At 47.8% G+C, this 18400-nt stretch overlaps 1 protein-coding gene across 2 annotated transcripts in view; it reads left to right on the plus strand.

The window, feature by feature from the left end:
- Positions 1 to 16567, plus strand: part of LLGL1 (LLGL scribble cell polarity complex component 1) — a 30027-nt gene extending 13460 nt beyond the window's left edge. For both annotated transcript variants that reach the window (XM_040441212.1, XM_040441213.1), the window contains exons 9-23: positions 175 to 329; positions 807 to 1024; positions 1137 to 1204; positions 1666 to 1819; positions 4551 to 4655; positions 4964 to 5256; positions 6576 to 6729; positions 6846 to 6999; positions 13440 to 13723; positions 13917 to 14181; positions 14271 to 14385; positions 14543 to 14631; positions 14715 to 14838; positions 15721 to 15797; positions 16104 to 16567. In XM_040441212.1, the coding sequence (XP_040297146.1) occupies positions 175 to 329; positions 807 to 1024; positions 1137 to 1204; positions 1666 to 1819; positions 4551 to 4655; positions 4964 to 5256; positions 6576 to 6729; positions 6846 to 6999; positions 13440 to 13723; positions 13917 to 14181; positions 14271 to 14385; positions 14543 to 14631; positions 14715 to 14838; positions 15721 to 15796 (2254 nt within the window). In that variant the 3' untranslated portion in view covers position 15797; positions 16104 to 16567. The remainder of the gene's footprint in view (positions 1 to 174; positions 330 to 806; positions 1025 to 1136; positions 1205 to 1665; positions 1820 to 4550; positions 4656 to 4963; positions 5257 to 6575; positions 6730 to 6845; positions 7000 to 13439; positions 13724 to 13916; positions 14182 to 14270; positions 14386 to 14542; positions 14632 to 14714; positions 14839 to 15720; positions 15798 to 16103) is intronic.
- The last annotated feature ends 1833 nt before the right edge of the window (positions 16568 to 18400 follow it).

The raw sequence follows: 18400 nt of genomic DNA on the forward strand, positions 1-18400 counted from the left end.
GTCCTGTTTTGCTTGTGATCTGGGTGGGTCAGCATCGCCCTCCCCGGCGGGGCCCCTCCTCCTGCCGGTCAGCCGGGGCCACAGCTGTTTACCTGTTTGTCATCATGTGCTTGACTTCCTGTCACCGTCTTACATTTCCTTCCTTCCTTCCTTCCTTCCTTGTCCCGGCCGCAGGAATCACTTCATCATGTTCAGCGGGGGGATGCCTCGCGCCAGCTACGGAGACCGCCACTGCGTCACCATAATGCAAGGGAAGAATCTGGTGACCTTGGACTTCACCTCCCGCGTGATCGACTTCTTTACTGTGTGTCCTGTCAAGAGCGAGGACGGTACGTCTTCTTTAAAGGGACCTTCCCTTTATGCATCTTGTAGGGCAGGGATGGCCAACCTGTGGCCCTCCAGCTGTTGTAAAACGACAACTCCCACCATGCCCTGCTGTAGGATAATAGCTATAGGTAGTGTTGGCATGCTGGGAGTTGTAGTTTTGCAACAGCTGGAGAGCCACAGGTTGGCCATCCCTGTTGTAGGCTTTCTTCTGTGTTCAGGTCTAAAGCTAAAACCCTGCTTTATGACAGTTTTTTACCAGAGAGCGGTGCGCTGCCCGAGCTCATGTGTTCATAAAACTTTCACATGAGGTTAAACTGCTGACAGTTTCCAAGAGCAATCAGCAGTATTTTGAAAGCCGCTTTGTATGTGAACAGAGAACTTGACATAATCATCCAAATCGGTGAAATTTTGCAGAAATCCACTCAAATATCTGATCGTAATGTTTTTGACTTTTTGATTTGCTTTCCACTTGCCTCTAGGTCCTGACAATCCCACAGCCCTGGTGGTCCTGGTGGAGGAAGAGCTGGTTGTCATCGACCTTCAGACCCCTGGCTGGCCCACTATCCCAGCCCCATATCTTGCCCCGCTCCACTCTTCAGCCATCACCTGCTCCTATCACATTTCCAACGTCGCCCTGAAGCTTTGGGAACGGATAATTCTGTCCGGCGAGCAGCAGAACCCGCACTTCTCATCTGTGGTGAGTGCAGAGACTTCTATGGAGGGGGGGGGGGGGGTGGTATGCGATGGCCGCCCCGTCCTCGGTGGGTGGTCTGTCTGTTCCTCTGCTCATGACATGCTTTCTCTTACAGAGCTGGCCCATAGATGGTGGGAAAAGTTTGGCCGAGGAGCCTTCCCAGAGAGGACTTCTACTTACAGGGTAAGGACCTGGTGGGATTTGGACCATGGCCGTCATTCGGCCTGTGTGTAGGGGTCTCTTCTGGAGCCTCAACTGGCTGATAACTGGGAGCGATAAGTGGCCCTGGAATATGCAGCAAGGCATATTTCTGCTGTCTGGCCTCCCACGTCTGCTACCTCGCTGTGTAATGCAGCGTCTGGAATCCGGCCTCTTGGACGGGGGTCTTCCTGTGTTATCTGGAGCAGCAGGGGAGGACCGCTGTCTTGTGTGTGGGCTCAGAGCCTCTCCTTTATTTAGAAGCCAAACAGAACATTGGAAAGTAAGATCCTGAGCCTGGAGCTAAACCCCAGGAGCTGGGAGTGTGGGGCCGGGGGGTCAGCGCAAATCCAGATGTGTGGGGGTGCAGCGCCGCTTATCCCTGCACTTCATGTGGTATGACATGGTCTCCCTTCTGCTTCACACTCCTTCCACTTGTCTTCCAGACATGAAGATGGCACTGTACGTTTCTGGGACGCCTCCGGTGTCGCCCTTCGGCCCCTCTATCGACTCTCCACGGCCGGCATCTTCCAGACAGACTGCGACCACAACGAGAGCTCAAACCAGAGTGGAGACGAGGACTGGCCGCCGTTCCGTAAGGTGTGCAGATGCCGCTTAGGCATCAAGTGTCTGACCGCTGGGGGCCCCTGCTGATTACGAGAACGGGGCCCGTGCTCCCAAGTTTGAATAAAGCGGCAGTCGCGCATGCACACTGCACTTCCATGTGGCTCCTGGAGAAAGCCGAGTGCTTGTACTCTATCCCACAGAATGGAGCCCCTGACACACTTGCATGTCGTCTGCTCCATTTAAATGGGGAGCACAGGCACCCACTCTGGTGATCAGCCGGTTCTCCCCGCGTCATGCACTTTTGCCTTCACCTATATTTGTGGCGGACATTTTCATAACGTGATAGAAAGAAATGCTGCCGTTTTGGTTGTCGCCTTTTTGTAAATGGTCTCGCTGTGCAAATTCACTCTCTTCCAGAGGGAGGAACACTGCCCCACTAGTGCCCCTGTATGTAGTTGCCCTGTCAATGACTGACCCTTTCAATAAGCCCTGTCGTCTGTAGACGTCTGTGCTGGGGTACTGGCAATTCCTGGGCTGGACGCTACTCCTGGACACACACTTGCAGCATTATAATGATTTATAATGCTGTGTCGCTGCCCAACCTCAGATCTACTGAACTGTACTGATGGCATTATGTCCGCAAAATCTGGTAGATCCGAGGTCTGGCAGGAGCCCACTGCATTATAAGTCTTCATCACATGGAGTCTGAATTCAGACTGAATTCGCTCGTGTGAAATTTCTTAAGATGAAGCCTTGATTTGATATTCTTAAAGGGATTGTCCACTATGCTAATAAAGATTTTCATATTGAAAAAATCTGCAATTTTCTAATACACCTTGTGTTTCAACTAGTCACCATTTTCAAGATCTGTGCTTGCTGTCAATAACCGTAAATCTATTCATTCAAAGGCTTAAAATACCTCCTTGACGTATTCAAGGTATTCTCTTCTGGGTCTCGGCTTCTGTGTTTAACAGAAGTTGTGTGACGGACCTTGGTGACTTAGAACGGTGTCAGTCGCCGCCTGCTGCGATATTCCGACCCTCCTATGTGACACAATTGCTGTTTGCGGCTCTGAGCTTCTGCGTAGCTTGGGCTCTGTCCGCTCTGCTCCAGACTGATGGCTCCTACCTGCACTGACACATTGTCACCAACTACAGCTGTGAGAACGAGGTCTGGACATGTTATCAGAATGTAAACATTGAGTCAATTCACTGACAGCAAACAGATCTCGAAGATGTTGAGGAATTAAACCACTAAGTAGACTGGAAAGTTATGGATATTTTCATTATACAACAGCAAGATCCAGTCTCTGCCTCTCAAGCTGTTGCAAAACTACAACTCCCAGCATGCCCTAACAGCCTGCAGCTGTCAGGGCATGCTGGGAGTTTTTTTTTTTTTTTTTTTGACACCGCTTGGAGATTTCTATCATACAGGGATTTAGGTTTGGCATGAAACTGGTAAACTATGTAATGCGCAGACCGAGCCCTTTGGACGGCACCAATGTTTACGTGTTGCATTCATGGCTGCAGGCGCTGGAGTCTTCCTCCCTGGATCCCAGATCTGGATACGGTTTACTCTTGGCGCCGCTGTGCGATTCTTTGGCCCGGGCCGAGTCCTAGCATCTGCTGATCAGCCCTTCCCCACGTGCCGCATGCTGATCTCCGCTCTGTAATTTCCCGTCTTCCTCTTGCTCCTTCGCCATAAAATTTATTGAGATCTCGGAGGAGCCGTCGGGAATGTTCTGGATTTATTGCTTGCTTTTTGCCTCCTGTGACATCTGAGAATCCATCTGCATCATGACGTCACACTGGGGGGGGCGCTATAAACGAATCCAAGGAAAGCAGACGAGTCTCCCACCTGCTCTGAGCTGAGCACCCGTCCTCGTAGCTTACTTTCACTCTAGCGTTTTTTGTGGCTCCGTCGTGCAAAAAACGCTTCCATTACAATAAAACAATCGCATGCATCAGTCGTGAACCGATCCGGTTGTATTAGGTCTTCTATAGCCACGACGGATCCGTCATGAACACCATTAAAAGTCAGTGGGAGACGGATCCGTTTTCTATTGTGCCAGAGAAAACTGATCCGTCCCCATGTACTTGCATTGTGTGCCAGGACGGATCCGTTTGGCTCCGCTTTGTCAGGCAGGCAGCCTCAGAGCGGAATGGAGGCAAACTGATGCATTCTGAGCGGATCCTTTTTCCATTCAGAATTGGGGCAAAAACTGATCCGTTTTGGACCGCTTGTGAGAGCCCTGAACGGATCTCGCAAACGGAAAGCCAAAACGCTAGTATGAAAGTAGCCTTACTTGGGTCCCCCCCCCCCCCCCGCCCCCCTCCATTCACACCCAAAGTGACAATGATCTATAAACTGCATCCTGGTTCCGAGCAGATGTCATGTGACTTAACGGCTGAGCTTCCCCAATGCACCGCTGTATGGTGACAGTAGGCTGGCAAGATCTTAAACGTATCTTTGGGTGTGAACGGAGACTAAAACTGTAAAAATGAGTAAGGAAAGGATTTGCAAAGATATCTGACATTTTATATGCTGCGGAGTATCCCTTTAACACTCCCCTATAGTTTCCTTTTGATGGGATGGTGCTTGGTTCCTTGCCACCAGCAGGGGGAGGCTGAATGCTTCCATGTGTCTGCTAGACCTGATGGTTCTCCAGCAGTGCCCTCTGCAGGCAGGAAATGGAATTGCACATTGGATATGATATATGCTGTGCAAAGTATAACTCGCTGTATTGTACATTTGTGTTTTGTAGGTCGGCTGCTTTGACCCTTACAGTGATGACCCACGGCTGGGCGTCCAGAAGATCGCCCTCTGCAAGTACAGCAGCAAGCTGGTGGTGGCGGGAACCGCCGGCCAGGTAATGGCTGTGACTGCCCCTCTGCAGTGACATTAATCCTCCGATGATTACTCTTCAGTCACAGGGGTCATAGCGCTAATCCAGCACATGTAGCATTAAATGGCCAGACCATATTCGGTATGGGGTTGGGTGAAGAACGGTGCATTGTGGGAGCCCAGATTTAATACAAATAATTTTTTGCAAGGTCACTTGGCTGACAAAGGGTGGAGCTAAACTGCTGTTGCCAAGGGCAACCAATAGGAAATTGAAAGCAGCGATGTAGAGGAGTCTGTCCTGTCGGTGACTACTCCCTTCATCTCCTCTTCTAGGTTCTCGTCATGGATCTGAATGATGATAAATCTGATCACATGGTCAGCGTGGCCACAGTCGACCTCCTGCAGGACCGAGAGGGCTTTACGTGGAAAGGTCACGATCGGTTGACCCCCAGAAACGGCTCCCTCTTTTTCCCGCCTGGATTCCAGACCACCATGCTGGTGCAGTGTGCGCCACCGGCTGCGGTCACCGCCGTCTCCTTACACTCGGAGTGGAATCTGGTGGCGTTCGGCACCAGCCACGGCTTTGGGCTGTTTGACTATCAGCGGAGGAGTCCTGTCCTGGCCAGGTAACTGCCATATTGTCATGTACAGTCCTCTGCTTTTCATTCCGTCCATCTGCCGCTCCTCTTATGGCCACGTTCACACGGCTGTAGCATTTTTGGCATATCGCACGCGGACTCATTAATTTCTATGGGTCTGAAAAAATGCAGTCAGCGCACGAATGTCATCTGTGTGCTGTCTGCATCCGTGCGGCTGTTCTTCAAATGATAGAACTTGTGCATATTGCAGACAAGAATCAAATTTTTGCTAATAGGGGCCGCAGAAAGTGCGGGTTGCACAAAGCCCGGTATCAATATTTTTTTTGGGATTCTTCTGTTTGCGGACCTGAAAATACATAGTTGTGTAAATGTAGCCTAAGGCCCCTTGCAGACAAGCGTGTGCGGATTAGGTCCGGATGCGTTGCGATCACGTTCAGTTTTTATCGTGCAGGTGCAATGCGATTCAATGCATTTTGCACGTGCATGATAAAAAAATAAAAAAACTGAAGGTATACCAACATCTCTTAGCAACCATCCGTGAAGATCCGATTTTCACGCAGCTCCGTTCACTTCTATGGGGTCAGGGTTGTGTGAAAATCGCAGAATCTAGAACATGCTGTGATTTTCACACAACGCACAAGTGATGCATGAAAATCAACGCACATGTAAAACAGCCCCATTGAAATGAATGGGTCCGGATTCCGTGCGGGCGCAATGCGTTCGCATCACGCACTGCACACGGGCGGAATGCTCGCTCGTGTGAAAGGGGCCTAAAGGGCATTACTCCCCGAAACTACGCAAATCCGAAGTCCTTCAATTGTTGATGGAAAAACCCTATGCAGCCAATCCTTATCTCTATCTGAGCCTGGAAAAGCTGGGTAATGACCAGAAGGCATCCAGTTGAACTCTTATAGGGGTGTCGCCCAGATTTCCTAGACCGATGAATGGCAAAACAATAGTGACGCCTCTCCTGTGAACGCTTTCATCATTCGTGCAACCCAACTTTCCAATTTGTATCCATTTTTACAAGACCTTTTGTAAAGAAGCTGCTTGTGCCCCTTGTGCTGTCCTCTCTCTTAGTGCATCCGTCTTGCTCTCTCCATTAATAATGCACGGCGCGGTCCTGGGAACGCACAGATGTCTTGTATTGTGATACATTAAGTGGTTTACGGTGGAAGCTCTTTAGATTGGAGAGCGGTTTGTTAGCGATTGCGGTATTATGTATCCGGCCAGGGTTGCTTGTTTTGACTGTGCCAGTCCCTGGAGGCATGCGGGGGGGGGATGCTCTCCTGTCTGCGGCCTCGGTATATGCAGCTGCCAATATAATGGCTCCTATGTCCCTACAGGTGCACATTACACCCCAATGACTCCATGGCCATGGAGGGGCCTCTGTCCCGGGTCAAATCTCTGAAGAAGTCTCTCCGGCAGTCATTCCGGAGAATAAGGAAGAGCAGAGTGTCTGGGAAGAAGAGGCCGAACACTGCGAGCCCCAACAGCAGGGTATGTGGCAGCTGACGGGATCTGCGTGTTATAAAACGCCATTTTAGTTCCTGTACAGGTTAACACAATGGCTTAACCAGTGTAATTTTTCATCATTGATATATTTGTTTCCTCAGCTCCAAGAGGCAAATGCACATCTGGCAGAGCAGCCGGGTCCCCATGACCTAGAGGTAGCACCTGTGCAGCGGAGGATTGAGCCACGTTCTGCAGATGACTCTTTGTCCGGCGTGGTGCGATGCTTGTATTTTGCTGATACCTTTCTGCGGGACGGTAAGAAAAGTTCTCTCGTTTGTGGAAAATTGCATCATATTCTTGTACATAGGATACAGAATAATAGGCCTGCAATTTGTAATCAATCAGTTTGGCAGCTAAATATAACTACTATAATACTGCCCCCTATGTACAAGAATATAACTACTATAATACTGCTCCCATGTACAAGAATATAACTACTATAATACTGCCCCCTATGTACAAGAATATAACTACTATAATACTGCTCCCATGTACAAGAATATAACTACTATAATACTGCTCCTATGTACAAGAATATAACTACTATAATACTGCTCCTATGTACAAGAATATAACTGTTATAATACTGCTCCTATGTACAAGAATATAACTACTATAATACTGCTCCTATGTACAAGAATATAACTACTGGGGCGTGGCCTGAGAGCGCATGGAGTAGGTCGCACCGCACTGAGCTCCTGCAGACATCCTGATTTTAGAGTGGTAGCAACCCCCTATTTCGCAGATCCTTGCCTACCTGGTGGTTGAGAGGAGTCAGGAGAGTGTGGTGCTGATCTTTTGAGTCCCGACATGCCTAGAAAGTCCGGTAAAGGGCCGCGCTGTGACAGGCCAGAGGAGAGTCGGCATGGCGCCGAGGAAGAAGAGGGGCCGGCCTTACAGCCCAAGACGAGACAGACGGCTGCCGCAAAGCTGAGCAGGTTTGCTCGCACGGAGAGTGCTGGGGGAGACTGGGCTGAGGAGAAGGAGATGGACGCTCAGGTTTCCTCTGGACAAGAGGATGAATCCACCGACGGGGAGACCCTGGACGCGGTAAATTGGCCGCCATTAACCCCTGCACGGCCGGCAAAAGACGCGGTAGGCCCTAAAGTTGTGGATGGAGCAGAGCCTACTCTAAAAGATATTATGGCCGCTGTGGCCAGTTGTAACAGCACACTGAAGGTGCTTACAGTACAGGTTGGCAGTCTGAGGTCAGACGTGTCTTTAATTAGGCATGACTTACATAAAATCACAGAACGCACCTCTGAATTGGAGAAGAGGGTGTCCACTATTGAGGACGTTATCCAGCCTATGCAAATGGCGGCAAAATCATCTGCTAAAGATATAGCGGCGTTATACGCCAAAACAGATGACCTGGAGAACAGGTCCAGAAGGAATAACCTGCGGATTGTGGGTGTGCCAGAGAAGACGGAGGGGGATAATGCCACCGAATTTGTGGAAAAATGGCTGCACCAATTATTTCATGAAAAAGGTCTATCCTCATTATATGCGGTGGAGCGGGCGCACAGAGTCCCCATGCGGCCGCTTCCGCCTGGCAGACCTCCCCGTCCCATACTGGCGAAGATACTCCATTTTAAAGACCGGGACACTATCCTGCGACAATCTAGGGACAATGAGGAGATGGTCCTGAATGGGGTGAAAGTATCCATATTTCCGGATTATTCCAACGAAGTGCAGCGGAGGAGAAGCAGATTTATGGATATAAAGAAAAGGCTGAGAGCTCTACAAGTCCAGTACGCTATGCTGTTTCCTGCTAAACTGCGTGTGGTGGCATTGGGATCCACCAGATTTTTTGAAGATCCGGAGGAGGCGACGCAGTGGCTGGACGTCCACGAGCGACAATTGAGAAGTGGGGCCCTGGACACTTGAAGGAGGCAGATATACGTTTCTTATGTTCAAGTTATATATGCATTTACACTCTAGGATTGCTTTAAATGTTGCACCAGTTAGGGAGTGTATTATGTAATGCTACCAAATGGTAGTTCCTGAGGAGGGAGCAGGCGGTAATGATAGTAAAATGTATTTCTCAGTTGTGGGGAGGATTCTCTACCTGAGGAAAAGTGTTATAAATTGTTATGCTTATTGTAGGTTGAAGGGCATGTTGCTCTCGGATTGCCTTGTTTTAATGTGGGAAGTGGATAAGGAAGGGAAAGGTTTCCCCAGCTACAGTAACCTGAGTATGAGAGGGAGGGAGGGGGGTGGGGGGGTAGGGAAAAGGTTGGGGGGGAAGGTTAGGGTCTTGAACTATGAGCGAGTGTTATCTGAATGGGGTGTGAGATTCAAATATGGTCAAAAATTTTACCATGTCACAGGCGATTAGAATCTTAAGCTGGAATGTGAGAGGGATGGCTGAAGCACGGAAAAGACAGTGTATTTTTCAGTATCTGGGGCGGTTTCAGCCGGCTATATGTTGTCTTCAGGAAACGCATTTGACAGGAGAAAATTTACACTGGATGAATAAAAATTGGGTGATCCATGCGTTACATTCAACTCATTCCTCTCATTCTAGAGGTGTAAGTATGATTGTGCATAGGAGTATCAGGTATGAACATATGCAGGAGTGTGTGGACGCTGAGGGCAGGTATGTGTGTGTGGTGTGTAAGGTGGATGGAATACAGCTGGTGCTGGTGTCTGTGTATGTGCCCCCACTGTTTGCTTCCCCATTAATAAGAGAGATCATGGGCTTTGTGGCGGACTTCCCTGGGCTGCCGTGGCTGTTGGTTGGGGACTTTAATTGCACGATGAATGACTCCCTAGATAGATGCCGGGTGGAGGGAGCAGGTGGTTCACCGGGGAGTGCGGCTCTCAGGAATATTTTGGGTGAGGTAGGAGTGCAAGATGTATGGAGACGGCGTAACCCGGATAAGCGTGAATATTCATGTAGATCCGCCACGCACCATTCACTATCGCGTATAGATCTGGCCCTTGTTAACGACATAATGCTACCACTAGTTAGGGATGTTGTTTATCATCCTCGGTCGTTGTCTGACCATTCTCTGGTGCAGATTGACTTGTGCCTGGGGGTGCTCAGACAGGGACCGAGGCTGTGGAAGTGTAATCCTCATTGGTTGAATGTGTTGGGTGACCTATCTGGGATTTCTATGGAAATTAAGGAATTTTTTGATATCAATACAGGGTCGGCTTCGATACCAGGTGTATGGGACGCCATGAAAGCATTTCTGAGGGGAGTTCTGATGAAAGAAATCAACAAACATAAATCCAGGACCAGAGAGGCGGATGTCAAGGCGCATGTACTAGTGTCCGAGGCTGAGAGAGAGTTTAGTAGATCCCCCACCATGGTTAGTAGTGAGGCGCTGGAGGTTGCTCAGGAGCAGCTGAGATGTCATCTGGTACAGGCCGCAGATAGAAAGAGAAGCTTTTACCGTCAGAGATCTTTTGAGGAAGGAGAGAAGGTGGGTCATTTGTTGTCAGTGGTCTCGCAGGCTCAGAGAGGCTCCTCTTGTATTCAGGAGTTGAGAGATGACAGGGGGAACAGTTGTCAGGACACAAAAGGAATATTAGGAATTTTAAAAAGCTTCTATGTATCTCTATATACTTCCACTGGATCTAGTTCTGATGAGGCCCTGAAGGATTTCCTAGAGGAGGCGCAGTTATCGGTGCTGTCAGAAGAAGATAGAGAGAGGCTAGAGGAGCCGATTACACTAGAGGAACTGGAAGCTGCACTTGGGGACATGGCAAGTGGTAAGGCCCCTGGAGCTGATGGTCTCCCAGTAGAGATATACAAAAAACTACAGGGGATATTACTCCCTGAATTACTTAAGGTGTTTGAGCACTCATTGGAGGCAGGTTCGTTACCACATTCGATGCAGGAAGCTATAATTGTGGTTTTGCCTAAGCCTGGGAAGGATCCTAAAATACCGGATTCCTACAGGCCAATTTCACTTCTCACGGCTGATGTTAAGCTACTGGCGAAGGTGTTGGCGAACAGGCTGTCCAAGGTAATTCTGACCATAGTACATCCGGATCAGACGGGATTTATGCCAGGAAAATCAACGGCTATTAACCTTCGTAGGCTGTACACTAGCTTAAATATTCCGGCGGATAATGGTGGTGACAGGGCCTTGCTTGCGCTTGACGCCGCTAAGGCGTTTGATAGTGTGGAATGGAGGTATTTGTGGGGGGTCCTGAGAATTATGGGCTTTGGTGAACGGTTCATTCAGTGGGTACAGGTTCTGTATTCTAGCCCTAAGGCGAGAATTAGAGCTAATGGAGGATTATCAGACTGTTTTCCCCTCGCCAGGGGTTCCAGACAGGGATGCCCACTGTCGCCCTTATTGTTTGCTCTTGCAATAGAGCCGTTGGCGGCGCATATTCGCTTATCTACAAGTATAGAGGGGTTTAGATATGGTGAACTGCATAATAAAGTGGCTATGTACGCTGATGATACCCTACTTTTCTTGGGCGATACTGGTGCGTCCCTGGATGCGGCCATGGCATTGATTGACAGATTTGGTAGCTTTTCCGGACTACGGATAAACTGGCAGAAATCCTCTTTGATGCCAATTGACGGGCAGGCCCTGGTAGGCAGACAAGTAGATAGTTTGGTGCCCTGGGTGGATAAATTTAAATATCTGGGATTACATATAACACCGAGACTAGCGGATTTTGAAGAACTAAATCTATCCCCTTTGCTAGCTACTTTTAGGCTTAAAGTGAGGTCATGGTGTAGGCTCTTTCTTTCGGTGGTAGGCAGAGTTAACCTTTTAAAAATGGTTATGATGCCCCAACTGATATATATACTGAATAATGCTCCAGTTTGGATCCCTCTGGATAGATTTAAGAAAATTCACTCTATATTTAGAGATCTTACTTGGAAGTATGGACAGGCTAGGATCAAACTGGAGACATTGCAGTATTCTAAGTCGGAAGGGGGCCTAGCTGTCCCTAACGCATGGATTTATTTTTTGGCTTCCCAATGTCAGCATTTTAAGGGATGGATTGATCTACAAGCACCAGATATGACTGGGCAGATATTGCAGCATTGGCTGGGCAGTCGTGACCTCATGGGCATTCTGGAAGGTTTAGGAATGCATGCAGGGAGGGAAAAACTTCCTCTGATTGAACTCATGAAAAAAGTTTGGGCAAAAGTGAAGCTGCTAAGAGGAGTGGGAGGTATTAGTGAACTTTCACCTATTGGAAAGAACCACTTGTTGCCAGAACTATTGGCCATACCAGGACTTAGGAACTGGGAAACTTATGGAGTGACGAGAATTGGACAATTAATTAAGGACAAGACATGTAAGTCATTTCAAAGCCTGCAGCAGGAATTTAATATCCCCAAGGAGTGGTTTTATAAATATCTTCAAATAAGACATGCCCTTGGGGTCACGATGCGGAAGGGATGTGTGATAGCTCAAATGGAGGTGGTCCATAAGCTTGTTCTTCCGTCGGGAGGGGGAAAAAGAGGGTTAATATCACAGGTGTACGCTCTTCTAATGGAAAAATTCTTAGAGGGATATCCGCTTTCAAGAATGAAAAAGTGGGAGGCTGACGTGGGGGATATGTCTAAGGATATGTGGGAAGATATTTTAGAAGCAGTCCCCAAGGTGTCTCTAAGTGAACAGGGCAAACTGTCCCAACTATTTATTATACACAGAGTGTACAAAACACCGGTGTTCCTGAAAAAGATAGGAGTAAGAGGTGATGACAAGTGCCCAAAGTGTATGGAAGATGGTGCAGACTTGTTACATATGTTGTGGTCTTGTCCAGTAGTTGCTAATTATTGGGAGGAAGTTGTAGAGATGATTAATAGTAAATTGACATTGAGAATTCAAAAAGATCCTAAGGTGTGTATTCTGGGGTATGTGTCTGGAATTGGAGGAAATGAACCGGTTAGGGTAGCTGCGGGGAGATTGCTATATGTGGCCAGGAAACTGATCGCTATGAGGTGGATCCAGGGGAGTCCGCCCACACTGAGTGAGTTTGAACGGAAGGTGCATGACATGCTGGTACTCGAAAAAGGGGTGTTTGTGAAGAGAGGGTGCCCTCAGAAGTTTGAAAAAATGTGGACTGAATGGTTATCTCATACCCACGTGGTTATATAGTCATGTGATGGTCAAGACCAATGTTAGGGTTGGGGGGTTAGGGTAGGGTAAGGGGGGGAGGGAGTTTGGAAAGGCCAAGTTTCTGGTAATTTTTTTTTTTATTTTTTTTTTTTTGCCCATAATATGTTTTAGCAAAGGTATATGTAGTGTATGGATTCATGTTAATACTGAGTGGTGATATACTTATGAGTATTGTTGTTCACTGAATCTGCATCGTGGATAATTTAAAGAAGAAAAAGTCAACATATTGTATTACGTTATAATATGTATTTATTGTTTAATAAAAACGATTTGATTAAAAAAAAAAGAATATAACTACTATAATACTGCCTCCTATGTACAAGAATATAACTACTATAATACTGCCTCCTATGTACAAGAATATAACTACTATAATACTGCCTCCTATGTACAAGAATATAACTACTATAATACTGCCTCCTATGTACAAGAATATAACTACTATAATACTGCCTCCTATGTACAAGAATATAACTACTATAATACTGCTCCTATGTACAAGAATATAACTGCTATAATACTGCTCCTATGTACAGGGATATCACTGCTGTGTTCAGGTTGGTTATGCCCTTTGCCTGCGCTCTATTATAGCTGTCCACCATGGCCCCACAATGTGGGCAGGCACCAATTCCGGCTCGGTGTTTGCATACGCGCTGGAAGTTCCTTCGAGGGAGAAGTTCTCGGAGCGCTCTGCGGAAGCCGTGCTGGGGAAGGAGATTCAGCTTATGCATCGAGCACCAGTAGTCTCCATTGCTGTCCTGGACGGACGGGGAAACCCTCTCCCAGAACCCTTTGAGGTGTCACGAGACTTGGCGAAAGCACCTGACATGCAGGGCACACACTCTGTGCTCATCGCTTCTGAAGAGCAGTTTAAGGTGAGCTGCAAGTAATAAATGCAGAGCTTTGTGCTGCAGCCTGGCCCGGAGCGTGTTCTATGCATTTACTTTTCCTGCACTTCCTCTGGCAGCACAGTCACTAAAGCTGTGCTTCCTACGGACTACAAGAAATGAAAATTTCAGGTAAATTATTATAATTTTTATTTTTCTTCTGCCTCCTTTCATCTTTCAGGTTTTTACCTTGCCCAAAGTCAGTGCCAAAACAAAATTCAAGCTGACGGCCCATGAAGGCTGTCGGGTACGTAAGGTGGCTCTCGCCAGCTTTACCAGCTTGGCATCCGAGGACTACTCTGAGAACTGCCTGACATGTCTGACCAACCTGGGAGACATCCACGTCTTCAGCGTCCCTGGGCTGCGGCCTCAAGTGCGCTACGACTGCGTCCGCAAGGAGGACATTAGTGGGATCGCGTCCTGCGTATTCACCAAGTATGGCCAAGGTCAGACATTGCAGATACTTTTTCTGGGAAAGCTGAGTGCTAGCCAGTATATCGTCTGGAAGAGTAATTTCTGTTCCCTTCCCCCTCAGGATTTTACCTGATCTCCCCCTCGGAATTTGAGCGGTTTTCTCTCAGTGCCAAGAATATCACAGAGCCATTATGCTTGGTGGAATTCGATAGACCCCACGACCATGTGTATCTCAGGTGAGGAGCCGGAGCCCCGTATTTGGCCCTCCTTGGCTAGATGGTGCAATTTTGATGTTGCATTTGCCAGGGACTTGTCATCGGCATGTTCTGCCCGCAGGGGGCACAAAGTTCTGTTCATTGGGAGTTTATCGCCCTTCTCTTCTTATGCTTTCAGTAATAAGGAAACCTTGTCCCCCAAAAACAACCAAGCCAACGGCACGCACCTTCCCCGGGAGTGTGACGGCACGCCGCTCATGTCTGAAGGTGAGTGCCCTGCCGGTCTTGGTTCATGCTGTGCTGTTGGATTATATTGAGGGGAGGGTGTAACTTCTGTTTCTTTTGTCCAGCAAATTCTCGCGAGCACGGCCCCACGTTATTGCCCTCTCCTCTGGACTCGCCCTTAAACAGCACGGACACCACGCTGGACACAACCGGGGACATCACAGTGGAGGATGTGAGGGATATGCTGGGGTGAGCTCCGAAGCATCTGCATGTATTACAGATGAGGGAAACCTGCAGACAACTCCAGATAAAGTGTGTATAGACCCGGCACACAATGCCGTCTGTCTCTGGTACTGCACGCAGCCTCATTATTCAAAGGCTACGAATTCCGTTTGGGGCTTTTTTTGCATTTTACTTGTGGGCCAAAAAGCATTTAAAAAAAATTATTATAATAAATATATATATATATATATATATATATATATATATATATATAATAATTTTTTTTATTCCATTGGTCTGTATTTGAGAGGGGTTAAAAATAAAAAATCTGTCTGTTTTTCTTTGAATCCCATCATCTGATGGCTCATGTGTAGATCTTCTGACCTCATAAACCAGCGGTCGGCAACCTTCCGTACACCAGCTGTGGTGAAACTATAACTCCCAGCATGCTTCATTCAGTTCTGAGAACAGCTGGGAGTTGTGGTGAAACGACAACTCCCAGCTGTTTTCAGAAGGTTGCTGAGCCCTGGTGTATGAGATGAGAGCTAAAACATGAGCCGTCAAAGGACTGGATTCAAAGAAAAAGTGACAGCTTGCAGGCTTTTTAATTTTTTTTTTTCTTCACCCTTGTACTTCAGAAAGGGCTGACTGTTTGTTTTTAATGAAGACCAATTGAACCAATGATTTCTAGCCCAAAATGAATAAATTACCTTGAAATGTATTACCTAGTACTTGACACAGCCCTGTCTGATACAGTATATTCTCAAGTGTGATGGCCCCGGACTCCCACTAATGGCCCATCCTCCTTCACAATGACTCTATACAGGGATGTCTGGGACCTCCTTCATGTGAGTGCAGCGTGACACCCGGCATATTGCGGAGGTTTAATCCTGCAATGTTTCTCCTTAGATCTAACGAGGAGTCGGAGAAAAACCTGAAGAATTCGGCAGATGAGACACGACCCCCAGAGATCCTGATCAAATGAGGTTGGTGCCTCGTGGGGCACGCACTGCCTCGCGCGTGGTGGGCTCCGTTCCTACTTCGATGCCTTGTCATATCCGCAGAACAGTTGTAGATGAGGCAGATATTGCATGAATAGCAGTTCCATAATGTTGTCACCCAATTTAGGGTGGAGGGAAGCAGTGAGGTGTTGAGGAATTCTCTCACTTGCCTCATAAAGACTGTAACGCTACCAATACGTTATGGAATTGCTGCTCATGCACTTGCCCAGGGTGTAAAATTGTTGCTTCAGCAACTTTTATACCACTAATTTTTTATTTTAATTTTTTCAGGGCCGACCAGACTGTGGCCCCCTCGCCTCTCTGACCTGGTTTACACCCGTTCTCGCCACAACGACCTCATTGGATTTTACAAAGCCTTGTCCCGATGACGCCCGCTCCCCTCCTTCTGGACTGGTGAGCCCCCTCTACCCAGCTCCATGATGCCTTTTTGTACTGGTGGATGATCACTGCCTCGTGCCTCATTCCATACATCGACTGATATATTCTATGTGATACTGGACGGTTGTGTGAAGGAGCCCCCCTCCCCCGTACGTCTCTTGAGCCTTTACACCATAGACTATCAAGGACTGTCACGCTTCAGTGCTGGCACCTTTTTTAATGCATCGTTCATCATGGCTGCCGGTCACGGACTGCTGAGCGGAACAGGTTGGTCGTTGAACACGTGACGTACCTGCGTTTGTTTTTGTTTTTTATATGGACTTGCTCTATAGATGCAAGGTGTTGATCACACTACATAACTGCATTGATTTAGTAGAGCCTTAAACCCAGCAATAACCTGCTTGCCTTGTAATAAGGCATGGAAAGGGAGCCCGCCGTTCCCCAGTTCCCCCCCGACCCCGCTCGTCGATGACCAAAAGGTAACGTTCTGGCTGCAACGTGAATGAACTCTGGGCCAAGAACTCATTACTAGCCAAGGACTGCGAATTGTACACAACTGTGATTATGGACCCCTGCAGCATTTCAGGGGTTAATAATTTTTATTTCTCGTGTGACCATGACGCAATCAGATCTATTTTTCTACGCCTTGCCTTCCATTTCTGAGGCTATTTTTTTGGTACAGACGTTGGCATTTATAATAAAGGGCAGGTCGAGAGATGAGGCAAGCGCTGGTAACGTGTGGCTCTGTGCACCTGGAAGGAACTACTGCTCCCAGCATGGCCTTGGACAACAGCAGTCTAGAGCCGCAGGTTCTCGCTGGGGGGGGTGTTATTTTGCTAACCTTATTGTCTTTGACAAGATTCTTAGAAGAATTATCCAATTTACATGGATTTTATTTCTTTTGTTTAGGATGTATTCATATTTTTTTTTTTTTACCGTTTTTCTTTATTGTTAGATTATAACAGTTTTTATTAAAATAAAGTATTTGTTTTTCATTAAATGTTACGAGGAGGATGCAAGGCCTGTAAATGTGAGAAGTTGATACTGCTTATGGTCCAGTGTCTGCGCCGTGCACACATCGTGGCACCCCCATAACTAAACTCTGTCCATGGACAATGTCATTGTTAATAGGGGTTGGTGGGGACATCGATCCAAATCCTCCTGCATCCCTTCTCACACTGTGGGTGTTAATTGACATTCTGTCTACCTGCTGCCACCACCAGGGGGAGCTAATGGCATTTACATTTATGTAACTGCTATAAAATTCAGTGGAAGCTTTAAAAAAAAAAAGCTCCCCCTGGTGGCAGGTAAGGGTTGTAGGTAAGTGCACTATTCACTAGGGAGAAATTGTAGCTACTCCAATCGCAGGAAATGCTGGTTTTCATACTGTTTTCCAGGACTTGTATACTGATGACCTATTCTCAAGACAGGTCATATCCGAGAGATGGGGGTTTTGACATCCAGCACCCCAATAAATCAGCTGTTTCATCTGGAGCTGGAAGCAGAACGCTCTGTACCCTGGTTAGTAGTCAGTGGCCCACTTCTTGGTAAAGGGGGTTTACCATGACTAAGTTACCAGTATCAAATCCGTTTAGATCCAACACCCTGCAGCCCAGATAATCGGGTGCTTCAGCCGGCGATGGGTGCAGAGCTGCAGTACATTCACGTGAATAGCGGCTGAGCTGAAGCACCCGATTATCTGGGCTGCAGGGTGTTGGATCTAAACGGATTTGATACTGGTAACTTGGTCATGGAAAACCCCCTTAAGGCCTCTTTCACACTTGCGTTGTCTGGATCCGGCGTGTACTCCACTTGCCGGAATTACACTCCGGATCCGGAAAAACGCAAGTGTACTGAAAGCATTTGAAGACGGAACCGTCTTCCAAATGCGTTCAGTGTTACTATGGCACCCAGGACGCTATTAAAGTCCTGGTTGCCATAGTAGGAGCGGGGGAGCGGTATACTTACAGTCCGTGCGGCTCCCGGGGCGCTCCAGAATGACGTCAGAGCGCCCCATGCGCATGGATGACGTGATCCATGCGCTTGGGGCGCCCTGACGTCACTCTGGAGCGCCCGGGGAGCCGCATGGAAGGTAAGTACACTGCTCCCCCGCTACACTTTACCATGGCTGCCAGGACTTTAGCGTCCCGGCAGCCATGGTAACCATTCAGAAAAAGCTCAATGTCGGG

Source organism: Bufo bufo, chromosome 7 (assembly GCF_905171765.1).
Source record: "Bufo bufo chromosome 7, aBufBuf1.1, whole genome shotgun sequence".
Taxonomy (NCBI): Eukaryota; Metazoa; Chordata; class Amphibia; order Anura; family Bufonidae; genus Bufo; species Bufo bufo.